The sequence below is a fragment of the Myxocyprinus asiaticus genome, chromosome 34, assembly GCF_019703515.2.
Source record: "Myxocyprinus asiaticus isolate MX2 ecotype Aquarium Trade chromosome 34, UBuf_Myxa_2, whole genome shotgun sequence".
Lineage (NCBI taxonomy): Eukaryota > Metazoa > Chordata > Actinopteri > Cypriniformes > Catostomidae > Myxocyprinus > Myxocyprinus asiaticus.
Window position 1 is genome coordinate 22,024,219 of NC_059377.1, and position 26,358 is coordinate 22,050,576.

Below are 26,358 nucleotides of genomic sequence, written 5' to 3' on the forward strand. Positions count from 1 at the left end.
TTGCTGATAATAAACAACTACAAAAAAAAAAAAAATGTATATATTGCTTATTTCATTCATTTCATTCCAACTTGCCTGTTGCATAGTCAGAATCAGGGAAAAATGCCTTCACCTAGGCTTGAAAGTGACAAAGAGGATGATATGTCTAAAGCAGAGAATATATATTTTTTTTATTCAGTTAAAAGGGATTTTCAATCAAACTCCAAATGTAAAAATGAAGTAATTTTCAATAAATGGTTCTCTATTTGTAGCTTTACACTACAAAATATATTTGAACAATTATGCAATAAATCATGGATGTATATTTATGGATTTATTTAATAATTAATTTAATTATCACACATATATAGTGAAATTCTTTTTTTTTTTTTTTTCACTCAGAGTGCAGGGTCAGCCATGATACAGCATCCCTGGAGCAGATAGGGTCAAGGGCCTTGCTCAAGGGCCCAACAGTGGCATCTTGGCAGTGTTGGGGCTTGAACCCCTGACCTTCTGATCAGTAACCCAGAGCCTTAACTGCTGAGCCACCACTGCCATAAATATTATTATTATTATTATTATTATTATTATTATGTATTTCATATAGCCTATATAAAATGAAGATTGTGTTTTATACTCAAATTCTGATTACTAAAATATATAATTATAATATATAATATTATTAAAATAAATAATAATAGATAGATAGATAGATAGATAGATAGATAATAGAACAAAATATCTATTGATATATTTTGATGTTTTATTTTTCATATTTTAAAGAGATGATGCAACAATCTAGAACAGTATTCATTACTTCCACAATGAAATTTTATGAGATGCAACTGGCTGTCAAACACCTATTGAGCAACACATCAAATATAATCTACACTTAAGCTACACATATGTATTTTCTCAGGTACTTTTTGTGTCTAAATAGAACTTACAGTAAATAATTACAGTAGTTCACTGCAATGACACTTGAAACCAGTGATTGGCAATGTTTAGTACACTAGAATTACTTTTACCAAATGTTTTTTTTTTTTTTTTTTTTTTTGCCAAGGGCCCCCAGAGCCCCTAGAATCTCCTCTGTATACACACATATGGAATACTGATAATTCACCATTGTCACACAGAAAATCAATGTGACATAGTAGTCATTTGTATGAATACAGTACTCATTTGTCTTGTAATATACAAATAGATATATATCCTGTGAGAGTAAACTTATATAGGTATGAAATGATCATAAAAATAATAATAATAAAAAATAAAAAAAAAAACACTATTACTTATCTCGGGTCTTTAATGGCCGTATACACTTTTGGTAAGTAAACAGTTATTTTTTGTTTTTCTTTTGTTACAGTATTCAGAAGAGAAAGGTTGAGGAATACAAAAGAGGTGTAGCATAACTCCAAAAAATAGATAAGGTACATGGAATAGAATGAGGTCCTGTGTCACTAAAGACCTGAGGCATGCATTAAAGGGTTAAAAAGTAAAATGGTAAAGAATGAGCGAAATAACGCCGCCTAGTAGCGAACACCAAATGTGCGAAAAACTCACGCTGTTTGTGCAAGTAATTCAAAGAATTTCGTTTGTCAAACTTGGTTGTTTTATCAACCAAGCACCACTGTAAATGATTAGAAAGCCTATTCTTTTCTATCACTCAAATATTTATATCCAGCAGCCAAATCACCCTGGAACTCTAGACTGGTTACCCACGGAAGCTGGGTAACCAGTCTGGATGGGAGACTACTTGGGGAAACAAAGGTTGTTGCTGGAAGAGGTGTTAATGAGGCCAGCAGAGGGTGCTCACCCTGTGGACTGTGTTGGTCCTAATGCCCCAGTATACTGATGTGCACACTATACTGTAAAAAGGTCCTGACACTCTGTGGTCACTAAAAATCCCTGGGCACTTCTGGCAAAGGATCCTGGTGTCCTGGCCAATTGGCCCTTATCAATCATGGCCTTCTAATAACCCTACATCCCTGAATTGGCTATATAACTGTAATCACCAACAGTTGGTGTGTGGTGAGCATACTGGTGCACTAAGACTGTCATTGCATCATCCAGGTGGATGATGTACACTGGTGATAGTTAAGGATAGTCCCCTGTACAGTATGCTGGGTTGGGGAGTAATGGGATTATGTATTTAAAATACAAAATATAAGTAATTCCACTAGTTACAATTTAAATCATTGGTATTTAGAATACAGTTACATGCAATAAGTATTTTGATTACTGAAGAGATTACTTTGCATTTTACTGTCATTTGTTTCATTTAATATTTAGTCCTTTCAGATGGAAAAAAAAATTATACATATAAATGATGCAATCCAAAGTGCGTTTGAACAGCGGTGAAACACTTTCTTATGATGTGTTGCATACATACAAGCAGACAGAGAAGTAAGTTTGAAGTAAGTTTGGAGCAGAAGAAACAGAAACAAACCTTGTGTAAATTGTCAGCTTTACGCTAAGCTAAAATTCTATTTCTAGCCATTTAACATGCACATGTTACCAGTCACAATCATATTTTTTTTATCAAGAAAATTCACGTTGGATCATAATTTCTTTTTTCTAGTAAGACCTTTGATATTAGGGCAAAAATTGTATTCTTGATAATAATTTTTGTATTGTTTTCCTGTAAAAATATCTAAAAATACTATAAACAAGATCAATTTGATTTATCTTGTTTTAGAAACAATACTGCATAAGATATTTAGGTTTTTCAGAGAATTTATTTTTAATGTGTATTTTGTCTTACTGTACTGGCAGAGTTTTTATAGTCAAAACAAGTGAAAAAATCTACCAGTGCTGAAGAAGTAATCCAAAGTATTTAGAATATTTTACTGACCTTGAGTAATCTAACAGAATACATTACAAATTACATTTTACAGCATGTATTCTGTAATCTGTAGTGGAATACATTTCAAAAGTAACACTCCCAACCCTGACAGTATGTAAACCACTTTGAGTGTAGTGTCAGAAAAGTGCTATATAAATATAATATTAATTTATTCATTCATTCAAAATGTATTGAGACAAACGAGCATTTTAACGCTTTTTGTTTATTTAAGTCGTAGCCTACTGTTGGTGAGTTTTTGATATCATTTTTGATGTCACTAGCCACAAAATGCCACTAGATGTCGCTAAAAGGCAGTGTCAGAACTCTTGCTGTCAATGTCTTCGACAAGCAGATTTATATCCGAGTAGATAAATTGAGGTATTCAGAAATTAATCTAACTGTCATTTAAAATATTTAAGCCTTAAACGTTTCTTTAAGACATGAGGTAAATCATCTCCACATTCATCATGTCACAATTTTGCTAGCAGTGCCATTGTATTGACTGTACATTTGTTAAAGGAAGGATGGTGCATGGAGGTATTGCAAACAGTAAATTTACACAGTTGGCAGATACTTTTATTCAAAGCAATTTACAGTGCACTTATTACAGGGACAATCCCCCCAGAGAAATCTGGAGTTATGTGCTTTGCTTAAGGACATAATGATGGTGGCTGTGGGGATTAAACCAGCAACCTCCTACTTACCAATTATGTGCTTTAGCCCGCTACACCACCACACCACAAATGTTTTGTTAATGCCCTAGAAGTACTCTGAAGACCTCAATGTTGGAGGTCATCTCAAAAAGTTGGACACAAACTGATAGTGCCTCCAGTGTAGGATGTTCTTTTATTTTAATAGTAGTCATCTCTGTGTCCTCAGCTTGTTAAAAGTCATATCTGGCCTTAATCAACAAGGCCACAATGCTCCTATGATTATAATCATGGCTTGAGGCCTCTGGGATTCTTCAGTTCTCATTACCCAATCAGTAATTATCACAATCATGTCTCTTGGCCCTCATTCCAATTGAATTCCACAGCTAAGAGAAGGAAGCCTCACAGACTGACCTAATCAATTAAGCCCCAGTACAAGGCTACTTCAGTCAGATGACTTTGTCCCAACCTCTGAGTTATCAAGATGGAGGGAAAATTTGATTAAGCAGAACAGACGTCAGGTACAGGAAAGTGGATGGATTCCCAGAAATACTATCAACTCTGAAGAGGAGGAAGTTCTGTTTCCATCTGATAATCTTCAGCAGATAAATTAAGCTCTGACTCCATTACACCATTTGAGTCTGCAATTTAGGGAGTCTTTAAACTACAGTAGATAACTGATTTGAAGACGTTGTGATGGCTGTGCCAAGTGTTCATATGCTGGGAAAAAGCTAAAACTGAAATGTGTTGTTTTTGAAACTTAATCAAAAGGCCCTTAAAGATAAAAAGAAAAACTTGAGGAGCATAATGAGATTCAAAAAGCCTTACGGATGCAGGCACTTTGCAAAAACCAACAGTAAGATATTTGTCATTGTTTAAAGAGTTGAATTTGTAATTCATGATAATCTGAGTCATTAACCCTCCTGATTGTGTGTGTGGAGTTCTGAAGATGCAGATGCAGTGGACTTTGTGTATGAGTATCATTCTGGCCATGTTTCTGAGTCCAGCCGTCAGTTTAATTGCCATGCGGAAGCACTTGATGCATGCCAGCTGCATCCTGCGACCGGTGCTCTGATCCCGCATTTGTCTCTGTCATTGCCTTCGGGGCCCGCCTGCTCCAGCACTCATATGAGCTATGCTGGCAGCCACCAACTTAGCTTTACATGGTAAGTCTCTATCTCTCTCTTTCTCACGAACACACACAGATGCACAAAAAGCCAACACTCAAGATTTTCCATCTCTGTGAATTTAAAGGAAATGTTATGTACTGTACACCTCAAAAGTGTGCGACACATAAGATCACACCTGGCTGCTGGCACCTGACATATGAACGCATGAGTTTGATGTAACTAAAAACCTCCCTGTTGTGTCACCACAGCCCCTATGGGGTCTGCTGCCTTCACTCTGAAACATCTGCCTACACAATCAGGCATTCAGCCATGCCAGCTGAGCCATGCCATCATGGCCACAGCAGTGTATTGCCAGCGTCACTCAGCTGGCTCAATCTTCCTCTTCCTCCTTTTCTTTATCTGTGTCTTTCCCTGTCTTTATCCCTCACTTCTATTCCACTGAACCATTAGGAAATGAAAGTCTCTACCCTATAATCTGCTGTTCTCTGTAGTAGATTACACAGTTTGATGTGAATGAGTGTTAGTGAGGACCAGAGGTACTGTGTTAACTTCTGCCACTTATTTTCAAGAATTTCAGATTTTAATGAGACTTTTGAGTAACTTACCCAACACTGATCATATTAGAGGTGAATTCAAGTGATTGTTTTGTGTGGATTGTGTTTTTAATGTATTTAATATAAACTTAGTAGATCAGAAAAAAAATAAATAAATAATTTAAAAATGTAAAAAAAAAAATAAACATTATGTCTATTTAAATATCTATGATGCCCAATGATTGGGTTTGATTGTTAAAATATTCTGTGCAAGAGATGCATAGCCTGACTTTACATTTATAAATGAAATAAAGGATGAGATTATTAACCCTTTGATACCAAGCTATGCAAACCCCTTCTAATGAACAGCATGGGTCTAAAATGAGCCATATTCATTTCCTATGTTATTTCATGCATGACTGGGTGTTTTTTTTTTTTTTCATCTTTTGAAATCAATTTATTTCAGTATTTAATATTCCATGATCTCTGAATTCCATGATCAATGAATATTCAAAATATCTTGTTTTTGATGACCACAAATCATTATTTTAATTTTTCCTAGGTTTTGTGTTACTACATCAAGTTTACACATATGGGTAAAAAATTACCCATCTATGCAAGCGTGATAAAACAAAAGAATAAAGACAACATTTTGTTAAAATAATAATTTTAGCAGTTATTTAGACCAACACATTTAATACTTGAAATATCTTTGTCACACATAACATACACATATCACTGATAAGACTGAAATTGAACTGTAGTGTATCTGTAGTGCAACTGTACTGAATTGTGGTGAATGTGACCAAATAAAAGAAAATAAAATGGACAAAATAAAATCACACAGGTACAGCACCATCTCATATTGCCATCTCAGTGCTTACATGCCTTATAAATGACAACTACACGTTTGTGCTCATTGCACACAGGCCTGGTGCACTGGGAACACCAGCTGCTGACTTTTCTGTCTTTGGCAGCTGGGCAGATCCTGCACCTCTTCCTCTTCGATTGGCCCTCCTGTCTGATGTCCTTCTGTGGCTGGGAGGTGGCTGCGTTTTGTTTTTTTATCCCACATCTTCCCATTGCCTCTGTAATATGGTTTTGAAGGTGGGGCGTGCCCTCCAAGTGCCTCTTCATATGTGGCATGACAAGCTCTTTGCCCAGCTCCTTGATGAATAGCCATCGTGCATTGGTCACACCACCCATGTAATCAGGGTGTTGTGCAGTGAAGTTGGTGTAGGCATTGAGGGTGGCAACATCCAGCACATTGTGCCATAGCACCATGGGCCACCTCCGTGTTCTCCACTTACATGAGTAGGTGCGAACCATCTGATCCATTGTGTCCACTCCTCCTTTGGTTTTGTTATAGTACTGGATCACTTCTGGTTTCTTCGTAACACTGTTGTCATCCACAGCTTTGTCATCATGCATGGTGCTCAGGAGGACAACATCCTTTCCCTTCTTCGGCACATAGTTACCATGGTCATGTTGCCATTGAATCCAAATTCTGAGCTATGCTTCTCCCTCAATTTAGATGGCTTCATGACATGTTGAACCAGGTGCAGGTCCTAGGCAGCTCCTCAGGATGTTGTAGCTTCTTGTTCTGCCCTGAGTGTGTGTGTGTGTGTGTGGGGGGGGGGGGGGGGGGGGTTGCTCGTTCCAGTAAGACCCCTTTTTACTCAGTCTATTGGACTGGGTCTGAGTTTCCTCTTCAGAGGACTCATCAGACAAGTCTTCAATGTCATCAAAGGAGTCTTCATGTAGGAGAGCTGGATTTACCCCCACAACTCCAGATTGACTCTGTGGCACATAGTCTAAGTCATCAGCATCAGACATTTCAGACTCTGAATCAGGACTATGAATTGCCTCCTCATCTTCCTCATCCTGTTCTTCATGCAGCATCTCTACAACCATTTCAGCCGTTAATTTAGAATGACTGGGACCAGCCATACTAACACTCTGGATAAAGAAAATCAAAAGCACAAGAATATTTTCAAATGCACATCAAACAGTTGATCAGGTATGTACTTAATATGTCAACAGCAAGCTAGCTAATAGTATTGGACATGTTTCTCTTTCTCACTAGTAATGGATTTCAAAGTCAAGGTCAAGGTAACCTTAGCCTAACATTCAAATAGTATGTACAGTTATCTTTCACAATATATCAAATATTTTCTGTGGTTAAAATATATATATATATATATATATATATATATATATAAAATAAGACTTGCATCAAATATACAAAAGCAGCCATGTTGAGTCGTGAAATGTGTGGCAGGTGAATAGTTGTCCGCAGTAAATATGTTCCTAATTGCAAATATTTACAAATATAAAAGGTTCTTATCAAATTCCATTGTGAATACATATGTGTCATTTTTGACCCATGTGTGTAAAATTGATTGATTTTGTTTATAAAGTAAGAAAGGAAAAATAAACAATGATTTGTGGAAATCAAAAACAAGATATTTAATGAATACCTGGAATAATAAATGATAAAATACATTTCTTTCAAAGATTCAGCAAAGAAACACTCAGCCATGATTGAAAAAATATAGGGAACGAATACGGGTCATTTTAGACCCATGTTGTGCATTAGAAGGGTAGTGATACAAAAATGATTTTTATTCAAAAAGTAAGAAAGGAAAAATGAAAATAAGGATTTGTGATGATCAGAAACAGGTTAATTGAGGAATACCTGGAATACTGAAAGATGAAGTTAATTTCTTGCAAAGATATAGAAAATAAAAACTCAGTCGGGTCACTTTAGGCCCATGTTGTGCATCAAAGGGTTAATATTTTTTTAAATGAACAAATCCTTTTATTCAAAAGGGGGTGAAACTTACAAACATTTTGTGTGGCAAAAGATGATCATAATAAGAAATTATGAGGAAGAAAATGAATTTAATATTGAATGGGCCCTCAAGTCATTAATTAACTGGTCTTGTGGACCTGACTGAGCAGAGAGGTCAAGTTTATATTGCAGATCTTTTACAGGCCTCGGTAATGTGGCCTTCAGCATTCTCAGGTTATTTGAAGTTATTAACCCAGGGTTTTAACATGAATTGGCCATATGCTCTGCATTCTGGTCCAAAAGGCTGGTTGTAAGGGATGTCTCTTCACCCATGAGGGTGCTCTGCATAGCTGTGGGAAAGGTTCCAGCAGTGCTGGGCCTGGATGATATAGTACATCCCTGCAGGCCAATCTGCTGCATGCTATGACTGTTAAGGCCACCACGGCCATTCATAGTCTCATCCCATTTCAGCCTGCTGCTTGAGTTACTGCCTGAGTGACACGCTGGACTGCCGCCGTGCTCCAGCAATGAGAATGCCACAGATTTATGGAGCCACACCCATGCTCCCTTTTTTCTTCACCTCTGCTTTCCTCTTTTTCTTTTCATATCCATGCATAATGAACGCCACACAATAAAAATTCCAATGTCAGCATTTGTTAGGTCTGTTCACCTTGTCCACTGACAGGTCTTGATGTTTGTGTGTGTGTGTGTGTGTGTGTGTGTGTGTGTGTCAGCACACACAACCAAACAATAAGATATTATGAATCCCTTGACCTTTCCAGAATGGAGAAGGGTGACTTGTGTCAGCATATGTTTGCTTGTGAGAAACTCGCAGAGCCTTGTCCATTCCAAAACGCTTCAATTCTACAAACTCATATAGCCCTTGTTCACACACACACACACACACACACACAGACAAAATAAAAATAAATAAAAATAAAAAAAGAAAGAAAGAAAGAAAAACAAAAGACTAAAACAATATTTGATGGTTACGATGTTGGAGAAGATATGTAAATATTATATATTATATATATATAATCTAAAATAAGTAAATAAATGTTATGTTTAAAAAAATATATATATTTTATGAGGTACTATATAGAAGAGCACACATTATTCGCGCGCTTTGAGCGGGAGAGTTGGCGCGCTTCTCTGTGAGGACTGCGACACATCGCCTCGCGCAAACGAAAACACGAAAAAAGCTTCTCTACTCGGTTGTGACTCTCTTTTAAGTCGTCGCAGTAGTGTGATCCCGCCCAATTTCGTCCGGTTCTGTAATCTTTTCATACTCTCCTCTCGTCCCACCCCCTCTCCTCTCCTCCTGTGGCTGGCGCTGAGTTTCTCTCCGGATGTACTACGGCGCTTGTGGCTCTAAGCGCGCGATATAAAGCCGCCTCTGAGTGACAGCGCGCGCGTTAAAAGCCTCTGTCCTTTTTTCTAAGAGGACTTACGCCGCAGCCACTCCAGGCAGCAAGACCATCGACCATCTCCCATGACATCTTAATGAAATATGACTGTGCTTCACTCCTTGTCTGGATTAATGCCTGTGTAATCGTTAATTTGCTCTCCCTCCCTTATTTGACTCCAAGTTTAAAGCCTTTTCAGTGATCATGGGGTCTATAATGTCATTTTTGCCTAGGCTAAAGGTCTAAAGCGGATACCAGGTGGATCTATGTTCCTTACAGACAAAATAAACAGCGCAGGGAAATTAGTGGAAGTTTGAGAAAAGGGAGGATGCGGGCGACGTGTTGGTGTGCCGTCTTTCTCCTCACTCCGGCTGTCTACCTGGTAAGTGTCCTTTATTCCCGTGTCACACTTTACGATCAGAATTTACATAAAGAACATGTCTAAGTCATCGCATTTGGAAAATGTGGCACTTCAGAATGACATACTGACAGTAATAATAAGCAGTATGAGATGTATTTCACTTCATAGCTAACCTGTCATGATCATGAAAATAACTTTTATGCTGCTGTAGTGCGCACAGAAGGACATTTCCCGTCCTGGTGCGTGTGCTTTTGTTACATCGAGATTGTATACGAAAAACTTCCAGACCAAATAAGCTTACTAAATGACTAAATAAACATCTAACTTGATTTTATTTCTAAAAACGCGTCTTATGCAGATGAACCTGCCTCTAGCTTACAATATCGACATCTTTTGTAAAAGACACAAAAGTTGTGTTGTAGTTGTTGGCCTCACGGGGGAGCCAAAATAAATGGAAACAGGTGCGTCAAAGAGACAGCTGCGACACTTCTTCCTGATGAGAGTGTCTTTGATTTCCACTAGCCAAGCCACTGGCGGAGAATACACACAAAACGTGTCAAAACAAACGACATTTTCCAAATCGACTGGTCAAATGAAAATAAAGAAAAGAAAATTGACCACAACACAGACTTTTACTAAGTAGGTCTAAATAAATGACTAGCCGTGACCACATCATTTGATGAAATGAAATGTTAAATTAATTTCAATAAATTAAATTAAATCGCTACACTTGTATGATAGGCTTTAAAATGCACTCTTTTATTTATTTAATTATTTGAATACTTAATGTTATATATATATATATATATATATATATATATATATATATATATATATATATATATATATATATATATATATATATTTGTATTAATTGATTGATTTAAAATATATATATATATATATAAAAATAGGTCTAAGTCCAACAATTATATAGTCATGATGCTCGTTTTTTTTATTTTTTATTTTTTATTTTTTTTATTTATTCTAAAAGTTATACTGTAGAGATGCTGCTACACAAGAATATGCAATAAGAAACCATACAAAATAATAAAGTTTTTAATTAAAATGTAAATTGAGAAAACATTCTAATTTAATTTCCAGATGATAGATATGGGATTATTATATTTCTTTGAAGATTTGCAACAGTCCTAACATTTTTATTTTTATTTTTTTTTTTTCTGTATAATTTGGATAATATGTTTTTAGTTTGGAATTGCTTATCAATTGTTAGCTGTTTAAAAATTCTGCTTTGAATAATGGTTTTGCAGCAGTAAATCACAGTATAACCTGCGTTTATTTTCTTCACTTTCTCCTCGTTTTGAGTGTAATATATACATTTCAGAGCTCGTTATAAGATATGAATAGTCACTCCATCTCTGCCACCAGTGGGTTTTAAGTGCAATTATATTATCAAAATGTATATATGCTAGTCTTGATTTTATAGTAGTATTTTTATTTGTTTATTATTATTATTATTATTTTGAAAATTAGTTTGAATAGTCATGTGTTTTGGCCATTTCATATTGTAATTTATAGAGTTCAAAACAACAGTAAAACAAAATTTGGGAAAATGTGAGTCCCCTCGTTTTTGTGCTTCAATTCAGTACCATGGACAGCGCTGTCCGACCGCTCTTCCGCATACAATTCATTAAACTTCACTCTCTGCTACTCTGTGCACCTACATTTTGCCCATTTTTTTTATTTGTATATGTGTAATGTATTGAAAGACATTTTAATCAGTTTGGATAGCAACCGTTTACTGCCACTATCTCGGAGTGTTTAAGCACCACTTCAGTAACAAGTTCCCTTAATGTCTGCAAAACACGTGAAAACATTTACCTTGTATTTTTTTATTTTTTTATTTTTTTTTTAATTTGTTTAATTTATTTATTTATTTATTTATTTTTTTACCTCAATTGTAGTTTACGGACCACACACAGACACACACACACGCACACACACACACACACACACACAGACACACAAACACACACGCACACACACACACAAATTATCTTTATATAACCTATTCATTTAGGCCTGTATTTTCTCTCTTTTGTCACAGGACTTTTAGATAAACATTTTAAATAAAGTTGCGTTACATATGGCGCTAAGCAAAATCATTCATTGGTTCATTTTTCACTCGTTCATCGGATTTTTCAGTTTCCCCAGAAATATTAGAATGCTCCGGATTTCTCTTAAAATGACAGGCATGTTCTCTGGATGGCTGAACATCCAGTGCCAGTGGATTTTCCTTGAAAAAGTCATCGGCCAGTCAACTGCTAGGCCCATCCGCACCTACGAGGATTAGAGTTGAACTTGGATGCTGTATTTCTTGTTTAAGCCTCTTGTCTGTGCTCGCCATGACGATAAAGACAGAACAGCGCTCCGCTTGTGCGCGAGCCAAACAGCGCAGGTCCAGTTAACGTGAGAAAAATTTAAATCGGCGTGTCCGTTATATTCCGTAAGGCTACCTTTAGAGAAACAAATGTACTTGTTATTTACCCTGTTAAGGTTTTTTTTTTTTTTTTTTTTTCGATCACCAACGTCTGATACAAAGGTCGAACGTTTCGAACATCTATAATACAAAGCGCCGCATACATACTGTTCTAGAATTACATGGATGTATTGATGTACAAATTCATTATCCTCACAACAAATGCACTTGTTAATGCACTTGTTATTAATATACTTGAGAAATAAATGTATTTTTACAAACACAGATGAGTGTTGAAAGGGGCTGCTTGACCAGCAGTTGGCTTTCAGTGGAAAGCTATGGTCACGGTCTGATCTTACCTACTTGTGTCTAATGATTGGCGGAAAGGGCATGAAATTGTTAAAGTAAAAATCCTCAGTCCTTTGCATATTAAACCTCATTTATGATTTAGAAACCACTAGAACACACTTAAATCATGTGACCTGAGTCGCAAGGGAGACGTTTTGACACTGGCAGTCAGTCTCTTTAAATAGGTTATATAGAAATGGCCTTTAACTAGCCTCTTCAGGCATTTGAATTAATTATAGCTTAAGTGATACAATCAACAGTGTCTTGTTATAAAACATGGGTTAACAAATGTCAGCACTTGACTGAAGTGGCGACCTATGTTATGCACAGCTTTTCTATTCTGTAGAAGTAATTTATAGGCATTGTCTGTACTTGTTATATGCACAGAAACGGGGTCCTTTGGTAGAAACTGAAATAAATACAGTATGTGTCTATTTTAATATATATTCTGTAATTTCTTTCCCCCTTCAGGATAGGCTTTGATTTTGGGTGGCTGTGGAGGGGGTGTGTTAGTGTCAGTGAAGTGTGTTAAGGCTGAGTGATGTTAAGCTCTAAAGTGATGAAGAGGAGCAGTGAGGTCTGTGAGAGGGAGGAGGAAGTGTAGAGAGCCGAGGGCTGTATAGTTAGTGTGCAAAGCAATGTAATCTAGCCTCCTCCCATGGCGCATACACACACATTCACTGTTTAATAGACGTGTGTTCACATCAGTGCCACAGTCCATTTATCCCAACTCTCTGGTTTCATGAAATGCATCCGTATTGCAGTTAAGGACATCTGCATTATGTTAATGCACCTCTGTAGGTAATAGTACCATCAGCAGTTCTGCACCAGATAGTTAGAGGAACAGGATTATAAGACATTCTGTAATAATCACTGCAGAGCTGAGCCAAACATGCAGACTACACAAGACACTCAAAATGCAACAAACATTGCATGCTTTAACTATAACTGGCTTTTGGCCCTTTTGGGAACACTTACCTGATTTGAAATGATATTTAAATAATAATGTGCTGAGCTTTGAGTTACAGTGTAAGTGTGTGTGTATGTAGTATGTGCTGATAGCAGCATGAGACCGGTGAGTGATGTATTGTCTTTGAGGGATTGACGTCTGAAGGTGCCCTTAATTCAGCAAGTGGATCAGTGGTGCTACACCCATGCCAAAGGTGTTGCTCTTAGCCATGTATAGTACAGCTTTCTAACTACAAGTACTACGATGCAAACTGCTGCTTATTTCCTACGATATGAATGAATGGAAGAACCTTTATCTGTTGATGTGAAAAAAGGTGAACAAATTCTTTGACAGGCAAGCACAAGCTTAATTGGAGAGCAGAAACTGTGGTGGGGGTCTGATGTCATTATACTAGTCTCATATTTGTTTTTACTAGTGGTACTTTTGTCAAGACTAGACCAAATGTTATGTTCTGTGCTAGGTCATAAGCGAGGTGTTATCGTAGGGACGTTTTTCCTACACCGTGAAAACGTTGGTCTCTCCTCAGTTCTGAAGAATCCGTCCCAGGCTCGGCAATCTTCTGATATTGTCACATGTTTAACCACAATATGTTTTATATTACACTTAGGAATACATTATTTTAGTTACATCATACTATCATATATCAATATTTTAGATCCCCTAACTCAACCCAATTTGTAAACCTAAAAAATTATCTACAGTGTAAAACATGCACCAGGCAGGTAAATTTAGTCACAATTTTATTTAATTACATGACACTATTCTATAAATATTTCTGAGTACCTAACCTCTACGCCTTAACCAGACCAATTCTTAACATTATAAAAGACGTAACAAGCAGGTACAAGTACAGTCACAATAATTTATTCCAAAAAAGCACTATAAAAGTATTCCAAACGACTCATGGAGCATTCAAAGACCTCCGATGTCACACATTAGCTCTGTGTGAGGAACAAAGTAAACCTGAAGGTTTTTATCATTAAAAAATCTTTCTTTCTGTGAAGGCAGTCACATCTCATTAAAAAATACACATCCAAACATTAGAATGTCGCATTTGCTCAGAAGACACATGAGAGCCAATGCCATTTGACATCACTGATGTCAGAACTGTCCTAACGCATTTTGAGGCAGCAATTTTTAAATGTTTAAATCAGTGCAGGTTGGTTACAGCGGATGGGAATGCTTAGAAATATTTAGATCTGTTCCTCACACAAAGCCATCACACGGCATCGGAAGACCTGTAATACGGTGCCTAAATAAAGAATACTTTTATGATGCTTTTCTCATTTTTTGAGCCGCAGCTCAAACTCTGACATACTGAAAACTCTCTTTTTGTCCCCAGCAAATAAAATAAGAATTTAAATGATAAAGCAATGAGTAAATGACTCAATTTCAAATCCTTTAATTTTAAAATGTAGCCTTGGGTAATGGGGTGCTCCCAAATGAGTTGAATACGGCATTAGAGTGACATTTAACATACAGACTTATGGTGTGGTGCATTCACGTCATGTCGGAATTACTGTTATTACGAGATAGAAACTCAGAGATTCTAGTTGGAGCTGCTTAGTGCTGGGAACTTGGAAGTTATTTGTTTCTATGACAACACTCACCAAAACAACTTTGTTGTTGATAACAGCAAAATATATATAGCTACAATAATTCACCTTTATACATTGTTGAAAAAATGTTAAGAACAAAGAAAATGCTCTAGGTGATGATGGCATAATTACTGTAAATGGCATATCAAACAGAAATATGTGTTCAGCACCTTTACTGTTGAGGCCGCTACCACATTTGCATGACATCATGACTGTCAAGTCGGAGCTTTCAAAGAAGATCACAACTTGTAATTACTAGTTCTTCGAAGACATGAATGCTTTTTACAAGTCAGAATCTCATAATTATGATAATTCTTACATGATGTGAACTTAAAATTTGAAATTCTAATTTTCATCTAATTTAAGATAAAAACGCACTTTCGAATGCTAAAATGAGCATTCTAATTTTGGATGTGTGCCAAGCACCTACAATGACTTATGAACCATTCAGACTGATCTCATTCTTGGGCTAACAAATAAAACGAATAAAACAGAACCCAGGTGTCTCAAGACACATTTTAAAAGCTCGTGCATCACTCCTGCACAAGACACTGAAAAAAACAGTGAGACAAGGTGCAACAGTCAAAAATGTCCGTCTTGCGCACGCTCACACTGAAAAATATATACGAGGGCAGAGTGAACAGCCCCTTAGGTGAAGGTATTTGGTGGTTGTGTCTTGACTATGCCTTGGCTTGCTCTTATGAGTGTCTCACTGACTAAGCATTAGGTACGTACATACAACTGTAGTTAATGAAAAACACAGTGGTAGCGCCGGTTTTATGAAGGTTGAATCTGTGCTGGTACTATGGCACCGGTATAGGCTACTGTGCAACACTAATTTAACATAGAACTGTGTTTTGAAGCGTTTCTTTTCTCATTTTACTTTATGAACTGGCTAAATCTTTTGTCTCCATCATTTTACACATTTTTGTTAACAGACAGATATGTTCTTTGCAATATACAATAGCTATGACAAGATGCTGATTGGTTTATATTAATTTTTATTTAGTTTTTCAGCCCTGTTGACTGCCCTAATACAGACCACAGGTGATGATTTGGTGGTGTAGGGATGAAAGTGTGTTGGCTAGGTTATAGGTTCACCTTAGTTTACCTCTTCCTTTTCAAGTTTTTGTTAGATAACTAGCTTATATTAGAATTTAAGTACCATTGTTGTGCTTTTTATTTGCCCAAAAATGTGGCCTTTTAGTATCCACTCTGCCCTGCACACTCAGACTTCGTCAAATTTCACTTTTAAACTAGTTCTTCTTCTGACACTTTACACACAAAGCCACACACATACACAGACATGCACTCAATGTCAAGCTAAGGACACATTACGAGGTGGAGACAGGACAAGGTTGGTTTGATTTATTACCACAGTCTCCGCTCTTCTCTCCACAAACTGCTCTTGAATTTCAGTCACCTACACAGGTCAGAGGTCAGCCTTGGACACAACCCTTAGAAAGGCAGTGGATCTGGAAAATTATACCCCAGACTGACCTGAACCTCAACTCAAAAGGATATTTTGCCCTTTTCACTATTTATAGAAGCATTCTCCCCAATCCCATCCCCGTGGAGATGTATGGTCTGGTGAAAGGAACATTTCTAAATACTCCATGCAAAGCCTGCGGAATGGCAGGAAGGACCAGATAACCCAAGCCTACCTCCCTTCTATCTTAAAATGCTGTGGGACTCTGAAGTTTCTTTCATGCATTAAACAGGCTGGAATTAGAGAGATGAAAGAGAAATCTCTGAGCCATAAACGTCAGTCAGACAAAAATAGTGATGGATTACACCAACAGCACTCCCAGACTGTTTGAAAACACGTCTGCAGTCGTTTCTCAAAGAAACTAGAAACGCATTCATGGTCATGCTGCTGAATTGAGGTGGGTATAAACAAGAGATGTTTTAAGTATTATGTAAAAAGGCATGTTGAGTCTGTCCAGGCTTTTTTTATTTTATTTTATTTTATTTTTTTTATTGACATTCAGTCTCTTCCACAGTGAAACTGCTCTTTAGCAACATAAAAATAATCACTGTCAATCAGTACTCATTATCTATTGATTCACCCATTCCATTTCGGGACATTCCTTGACTTTCAATTAAATTACTTGTGTTTTCCTACAGGTGGAGCACTATCACAAGTTCAGCATGCTTTTAAAGATGATAGAATTCAAATGATTGTAGACATCCCTAATAATGAGCATTTAATTGACCTATTCTGTGTGATTGTTCCACTTTTATTTACATGAACTGAGTATTGAACATGATACTGCATGCCAATTTTTGCTTTTTTTTTGGGGGGGGGGGGGGGGGGGATTTTCACTTTGTAGGTTTTGCTATCAGTTTTCTTTTTGACAAGAAAATCGCTTTCACATTCCACAATAAAGCCAATTTACTCAACGGAACTATTAAATCTGACTTGATATTGATATTTCTTAGCAATCTTATAAGTACTCAATGTTTCATCAGAGATATTTTAGAATGAAAGGAATCAGTCTAAATGATTCATTTTAGAAGAGTAAATTTGTAGCAAGCTCCAACAAGAGAACTACATTAAGTGTCTTTATGCTAGGGACTTTTGTTCCCTCTTGTCCTGATATTGACCAGAAAAGTCAGTCAAAGTGATCTGCTTATATTAATACCACTTAAATCACCACATAAAATAGTACACAATAGAGTACACATGTATGATAGTCTTTGAGAAACACTGTCAGGCCACTATCTAGTCTTTCTGGTTAGCCATTGTATGATTATTTCCATGTGTTTGGTGTATATTTTCAGTAGATTTGGGATATTTATCTGTGGAATTGCAGCAAATCTGAGCTTATGGCCCTGCTCGTGCATGTTTCATGGCATGACAGTCATGTTATTTTATGCATCAACCTGTCAACACAATCACAATACATTGTGATGAAACAAGCTGCCTTTTGGATTTGCAATAATAAAGCTTTGCCTCTTAATTCAAATACGAAAGCAGCACATTCTCATTCAGCCTTAATAAATGTTGACAGTATAGTTGCTTATGTTGTGTTTATTTAATTGAAAAGTTAATTAGCTGGCATGTAGACAAAATTTCTCTACTACATGAAAAAAATTCCATACACTTGACAAAAAGCTACGCTCGTTGTCCGATTCAGTCGTTATCCTGCAATTGTTAACTCACCACTCCACTGCATATGCTAACTAACTGCAGAGTGTCTATGTTTATTGTGTGTTTGCTTGAAATCAGGTTTTACTTATCTTGAGGCTATCAATCAATAAGTAATGCAACACTTTTTCTTATATATTTCTCATTTTTAACTGTAGAATTAGACAGCGAGAGAAATTAATACAAAGGATTGAGGAAATGCATGTGAGTGCAAGTGTATGAGAACGCTTCATGACTGCTAACGAGAGGAACAGACCAATCAGAGTGCTTATCACTCCTCATGCAGTGAATGACAGTATTGCATTACACGGTTGGGGCCTGCTAGATTTCATTTTTATTGATTTTCAGAATCACAATTATTCCTCGGTTCATGTGGGCATGCAGCCAGTGCAAGGTGTCAGGAAAAATCATGTAAAGGAAAAAAGAACACATGCTGAATATTTTAAAGATGAAGGCAACACAGATGATTCACAATCTGATTTTGTTGAGCAGTAACTTAGAATAGTATTATATATTTATATTATATCAAATATTTTAGAGCAATCTATTTTTTTCTTCTTATTTTTTCTTTCTATTACTTTTTATTTCATAACAGCTATCTGTACTGTGTGAAAGGCTTTGCTTATATGTGTGTGTGTAAAAAGAACATTGTCTACAGATGATAAAAACTGCACAGTGATTATTTTGTTAGATAAAAATGTTTTTAAAAATGTGAAACACACTAGTCAAACAGTTACCAAAGTTATTTCATAGTGTGTTAATCAAGTTCATCTGTATTTTTTTTGTTTTTAAAGGAGCACCTAAGTAAAAACAAAATGCATTTGCTTCAGTATAATTGTCTTTTACCATTTCCAATAACACTATTTTTTAATTTCTTTGTATTATAGTAACTGTGCTCTGATATTCAGCAATGGTAAACAATATAGGACAAAAATCCACAGCGTTTAAGCCTTGCATCAGTAATGACCTCAACCCATTTCAACAAGTGTCTAAAATCTTCTCTATATTTGCGCAAATGCAATAATGATAGAAAAATATAGACATTACATTTTGATTTCATTCATTTTCAACAAAATGGAGGAATGAATAGCAATTACTTAATAGTTCTTTTGTTGGATGAATATTATTGCTGTGTTTCTATTAACAACACAATCTTTTATTAAACTTCAAAAGTGTATAGTTCAATCAATTTTACATTTACATTTAGTCATTTAGCAGATGCTATTATCCAAAGTGACTTACAAATAAGGAATTTGTAAGCAAATTTTCATAGAATAGTAAAAAAACAAAAAATCAAATTGCAGTATGGCAATGCCAAGTTGTTGAATTAGCTAGAGTGGCACATAAGCTAGAGCAGGAGAAAGAAACAGAGAAACAAAGTTTATTATTTTTATTATTATTAAATAGGAATTTTATATAAAGGTCGCTAAATGATTTAAAGACAATGGTTCTCTTTAGAGAATGAAATAAAAAAAAAATAAAAAATCTCTCCCCAGTTTTCTGATCTTTTCTTATTTTGCTCAACATTAAGTTACTCCTTGAGTACCAATACACTGGTACCGGTACAACACCCATCTGATCTGTAACAAATTTTAGAAAATAAAGACAAAACTTCACCTGTATTCCTACAATCTCCAATATTTCACCCACCATCTCAACTAGACAGAGGAAAATCCTTATAATTAATTGACGTGAGGGTGCCATTCATGTCGAAATATTTCTGGGGTCTTTTGAAGCTGATAGCAGTGCTTGTGATAGTGACTGAAGGGCAGGCGCATTATAGCGAGGTGATGGATGTGATCTGTTCTTCCAGAGCAGCCTGAGCATGGCCTATCTGTCAGTTCTAAAAAGCCATTACTTAAAACATTAGCTTGGCCCCATAGCAGCAACCACTCAGCCACAGACAGACAGGTAAGCGCGATTCTCCTTACACTGCTCCTGAGGGAAATGGCAGAACGGGAGCCGGTGTGTGTGTGTGTGTGAGAGTGTGTGGATATCTTATGCGGTGACTGACAGTACTGCTTACACCTAAATGGCTGATGTGTTAAGATGTGTGTTACTTTCTTGTCTCTGCTGAATTTCATTCAGTGTCATTCAGTTCTATTCAGTTTGATTTAATTTGATTCTGCTGGAAAAGGCATTATTTCTGAAAATGTGAATGACGGCAGCCTTTGTTTAAAAAGTAATTGTCCCTCTGACAGTCAAGGCCACATGGTGAGAGATGAAATCAAAATTCAGACAGTCGTTGTCTTTACATAAGATTTATGAGTCCTACTTTTCTTTGTTGTTCTCTGTATCAGGATTAACTTTGACTTGAATAATGGACGTCTAAGTAGTGGGTTTTGTGGGGGTTTTTTTCATGTGTTTTTTTATTTTATTTTATTTTGAAGTAATATGTTTTGTAAGTTCCTCTTGTTCCTGTTTCCCATCTTAATTTTTCCAGTGTTTTCTGAAAGTTCATCAATGAGTGCATTTACATGCACAGCAAATGCTGATAACGATTCAAATTCAGCTTTTTCAGAAAACTCACAACGTAAGAGATTTTCATGAGATTTGAAATCATCTGATTATTCTCTGCTTTTAGAGTCAAAATGTAAACAGCCAGCCATTATGCACATTGGATAAGTCGATAAGAACACCAGTAAAAGTGTTTACTTGTAGAGCGAAATTGGGGTAATGGGCAGAAATCTATGTGTGCCGATGGGTTTATGCTTAAACTTTTTTTGACTTTGCCCTGATAAAAGAAAACTTTTTAAGGCATTTACATGACCTTACAAATTGTCTGCTTATAAGGTATAATCAGTGAGATCATGCATGTAAACACACTCCATTGTATAGTGTATAGCCCTATATTGCTATTGTCCTTTTGTTGGTTATTGTTCTATGTATCTTGGGCGAGTCGTCATTTTCTTGTGTTCATTGTCTCCAGTTATGTTGATGGTCATAGACATGTTTTAGTGGTCGACCGATATATCGCCGAGGCGATAAATCGGACGATATTCTGACTTTTTTAATTATCCCCTTTAACTGATTTGTTCCTTGAGGGCGCTGAGAATCGCCTGCTTGCATGTGAAGCGACTGAGACATGTAAACGACCAGTCACAGTTCGTTTTGTTGTTACGTGCCATCATGTTACTACAATAATAGTAATAATGTGTGCAACACAGTGTAATTTAAATGGTCTGCATATCAGAGCCACAGCAGACGGGTTTGAGCTCATAATGTTAAAGTGCTCCCTCCTCAACAGTTCCCTGTAACGTTAAACTGTCTTATCTACTGAGAAAAAAGCAAATATCAATAAAACAAATATCATATATACCATCTGCTAATATCCACATATCTCGTTTAAACAGATGTAATAAACAAACCTCACACAACTTCAGTAGATCCAGCATCCTGTGGTACACTCTGTGGAAATCTTCCTCTAAAGCATGTATTCTAACAGGCCTCAGCATTTCCCTGTCACTTTTAACTTTCTTTTCTAATGTTAAAAGGCAAATATCAATAAAACGTCTATTATATACCATCTGCAAATATATAGATATCTCATTTAAACAGATGGCATTCACAAACCTCATGAAAATCCAGCGTTTTCTTCCCATCGAGTGCTCATCTAATATCTTCCTCTGAAGTGCGTATTCTATCGGCCAAAATCAAAACTTCAGGATCAGGATCAAAAGTTTCTCTGATTCACAAAACATGACGACAGTCCAAGCAGGCAATCCAGGCTGTTTAAACTGTCAGGAGATCGCTGCTTTCACTGGATCCGCATGAGCATGTGAGTGCAACCAAAGTCTTTCTAGCAAGTCAGTCCACTGTCGGCCATGCTTGGAATGCTCTCGGGAGGCTATTTCCACTCATGACAGTGCAGCTCCTATCTACTTGAATGGGGAAAGACTGAAATCTTCAAAATGTTTGATCAAGATTATAAATCTGACAACACTGGTAAAATCTGACAACACTGGTATCATAAATGGTGCTTCTTTACCTAAGTTTACGCAAAAAAACGCAATTTTGCTAGCTTTTATATCTAATGCGCATGTGCGTTCTAGAGTTGATTGACAGGCGATGTCTGTATCTAAAAGGTGATTGGCTCTTTTACCTGTAAGGCGGGAATTCCTATCTACATCCGTTGACCATTGGCTGCAGTTAGGCATTCTAATTTCTTCCATTAATTTTAATAGAAGTGGCCCGTCTCTGCTAAACAGTCTCTGGTGCAACTTCAAGGTAAAAACGCTTCACGTGTGCTGCAAGTAAATGTCTTATTCACTATGCACTGTATGTACAATTGGTTTGATTCTGTATTTTTTTAGAAAATGCGACTGCTAATGTGGACATGCAATCTATGGTTGTTGGACTACTGTGTGTACTGTTATTTCCTTCTTCATAACATTAACAATTTATTCATGTGCAAATAAATTAAATTTGATGACTAAACAGAAATCAGAAGAAACTGCTATCTACCATTTAAAAATACAATATAATTTTTTAGATTCTTTTTTTACAAAGTTAAAGTTTTGTGTGAAATTGAGTAAATATAGTGCTAAATAAGGTTTTTTTTTTTTTTAGCAATTTTATGTTTATGTTATTTACTATATTATATTGTGTTATATATCGGCATTGTAGCGGCCTATCGGCCACCCTGCTCTCTGGATATTGGCATCGGCCATTAAAAAACCCATATCGGTCGACCATGTGTTTTGTTGATTTGAGGAAACCAATAAATGCTGCTTTTAGATTATTTACTTCTTCAGTGAGGGGCGCATGTTACAGTCTGAATTATAGCTTGACAAATAGAAAATAAATGTTTCAAAATCAGTTATCATGTGATTAAATCTTAATCATTTTATGCCTCCTGAAACCTTCAGCCAGTGTTTTCCATTTTGGCATTGGGCCTCAAGTAGCACAGCAATTAAGGTCTCATAATGTTTACTGTAAACAGATTTTCCACTAGATCGCTGTTTTGCTAAGACATGGATTGCCGCATTTATTCCCACATTTTCCCTTTTAAGTAGACATGCCGATTTATAGTTTGATTATTATTGTATTTTTCTTTTCTTTTTTTCTTTTTTGTCAACCAGGCCTGACTGAAATGCATTAATTACATCTCTAGACCCTGTGAAAATTACCTTGTGAATCGGTTGAATGTGAGATGACTGCTGATGAAAGGAATAGTTCACCCAAAAATGAAAATTCTCTCATCATTTACTCACCCTCATGAACTTTAAAGGGGTAACTATCTCTTTAGATTTTTTAAAGACATGTGCTTTGGGCAGTGGTGGCTCAGCGGTTAAGGCTCTGGGTTACTGGCCAGAAGGTCAGGGTTCAAGCCCCAGCACCACCAAGATGCCACTGTTGGGCCCTTGAGCAGGGCCCTTGACCCTGTCTGCTCCAGGGGTGCTGTATCATGGCTGACCCTGTGCTCTGACCCCAGCTTAGCTGGGATGTGCAAAAAAAAAAAAAAAATGTCACTGTATGTTCAAAATGTATAATGTGTGACAAAAAAATAAAGGCTTCTTCTTTGCATGAATGTTTTCTGCTTTTCACTGCCCACATACACTCTAAAAAAAAAAAAAAAAAAAAACTTAAAAGTACAAAGCTGGGTGGTACTTTTGTTTTGGTTACATTTTTGTACCTTTAAGGAGACAAAAATGCATGTTTTTTGTTTGTTTGTTGTTGTTTTTTTTCCATTGGAACAAAACATATAAATATACCTTTAACAGTACACAATATATATATATATATATATTTTGTTTTTTAATTTTATTCTTTTTTATTTTTTTTATTGTATTTATATCATATAATATAATATTATGTTATATTAAGCAATAGTAAAATATTTCTGTCCTAATGTCTTCACTTTCAAATGTTATTTTAATGGTCTTTGATGAAGCCCATGAGCCATTATTTCTCATGAAGCAAAATCTTTGAGATCTAATTGAATCATTTTATCACTCCACAGAAATAAAGCGTGCTGCGTGCCACTCTGTGTTATTAACAATGTGTGAAAGAACCCGCTTTGACCAGGAACATTTGCCATTACCAGATAAATAAAGTTAAACCAGAGCGCTTTGCGCTTACTATCAACGTTTATCCTCTGTTACGTTGAGCCTCTGCTGATGCCGCGTGCCACATGCTCTTCCAGACAAGAGCTGCTCTGGGTTGATGTCTGCGGTGCGGCACTTGGAGTTCGATTGAATGACTCGGCGTTCATGGCATTTATATATTGGCTTAAAATTCCCTTATTTGCACATTAAAATGTGATTGGAATTTAAAATGCACAATATTCGCGGTTAGATTAAATAATCGCGATCAGACGATTATTTAATAATCGCAACAGGCCTATCCTTAGGTTACAATTATGTACCCAAAATGAGTTATAATTTTGAACTAAAGGTACAAAAAAGGTCCCTTTGAGGATACCATCCCAGTGACTGCCCTTTTCTGAGAGTGCATCAGCATATTAGGCACTTCTGAGTAGATCACTTTTTGGCTTTAATGTATTTTGTTCACAAACGAATCACAGAGATCCTCTGCCCAATCATCAGAATCAGAATCAGAATGTGATATTAAGCATTTTTCATTCTTATATCACTACACTGAGCGATCAACCTGCTCGGAAGATATTCAGTCAAGCGCGTGTTTAATATTATTTGGGGATATCCTTGATTTATTAATATTTTTTTTAAATTTTTTTCTAATTAAAAAATAATATTTCAGTGTTAGTCTGTTGTGATTATAATTAGGTTTATATAACAATATAATAACATTATATAGAAAAAAATTGATAGAAAAACAATAGAATACTATGGTATAGGATGTTAGTAAGGTAGCGTAAACGTGTGTGTGTGTGTTGGAGGGGGGGGGGGGGGGGGGTTCTAGCTGTGTGAAGAGAGAGGGTATGAATGCATTTTTGTTCACATAAGTAGCCATAATGGGCAGGTTACAAACATTGCAAAAAATTTACAAATATGCTTGACCATAAATGCAGGTACACGCTCATGGACAAACTTGAAATACAGTGAGGAGATGATGATGTTAGCTGGTAGGAAATGGAGAACGCTGGTGTTCCACGTGCATGAGTATCTTCAGAGCTTTACTTTTTATGTGCTGTTAGTCTGTGAAAGAACAATGAACAATGGGACAGTGAATCTCGGCAAGTACATAGTACATAATACATAGTAATCAGAGCTTTGGAGAACTCAGGAGGTTTTTGAAATTAGAATAATATCCACTTAACACACACACACAAACATAGACACTCCTTCTTCAAAAAATATCTTTAGAGCTTGTAAAAATGTAGAGATCACCACAGGGAACAACACAGACAACAGCAAAAATGATTTTTGAGCTTATCTTTTGGCTAAGAATATGTTTATCTTTATGTCCTCATTGAACTGCACAGTTCTGTACAGTTGCATATCTTCCAGTGTACAGTACATTACAGCTTAGGCAGCATTAAAGGGAGAGTTCACCTAAAATGGAAAGTTCTGTCATCATTTACTTAAACTATTGTCGTTCCAAACCCACATAACTTACTTTCTTCCATGGAACACAAAAGGTGAATTTTTGAAGAATTTCTTGGCCTCTTTTTTCCATGTTATGAAAGTGAATGTGGATGGGTGCTGTAAAGCTCCATAATGATAATAAAAGCACCATAAAAGTATCATAAAAGTGGGTAATATAACGTGTATACCATATTTAATGTTTTCTGAAGGCATTTAAGAGATTTTTGTGTGGAATAAACCAAAAAAAAAAAAAAAAAGTCTCTGTACTGCTCAAATCAAATATGGTATGTGTCTAATCCTTTCAAATTTCATTTGATAGCTACAGTGGAAATCTTTAATTTCAGGGAATATCTAAATAAATATTGTTTCTGTTCATCACACAAAGCTATCATTTGATGTTCGTAATGATGACAGTATTTTCATAATTCCTATCTCTCTCCCTCCTGTTCAGGTGAGCTATTTCTTTAAATAAACCACCCAATGTGTTAGGAATGGGGGTCATCTGCTAAGTGCTATTAGGGACATGTACATGAGGAAAATTTGTCTATAGAGAATGGAGGCTAGGCATTGACCCTCCCTGTGAAATTGTCAGCGATGATAGCAGTGTGTGGCGAAACCATTTAAGGTTAAATCTAGCATACAAAA

General features: G+C 36.2%; 1 protein-coding gene across 1 annotated transcript in view; it reads left to right on the plus strand.

The window, feature by feature from the left end:
- Positions 1 to 9,357: 9,357 nt before the first annotated feature.
- The window catches only part of LOC127425330 (neurexophilin-1), a 45,235-nt gene continuing 28,234 nt past the window's right edge, over positions 9,358 to 26,358 (plus strand). The window contains exon 1 of the mRNA XM_051671183.1: positions 9,358 to 9,719. Within this exon, the coding sequence (XP_051527143.1) occupies positions 9,666 to 9,719 (54 nt within the window). The 5' untranslated portion in view covers positions 9,358 to 9,665. The remainder of the gene's footprint in view (positions 9,720 to 26,358) is intronic.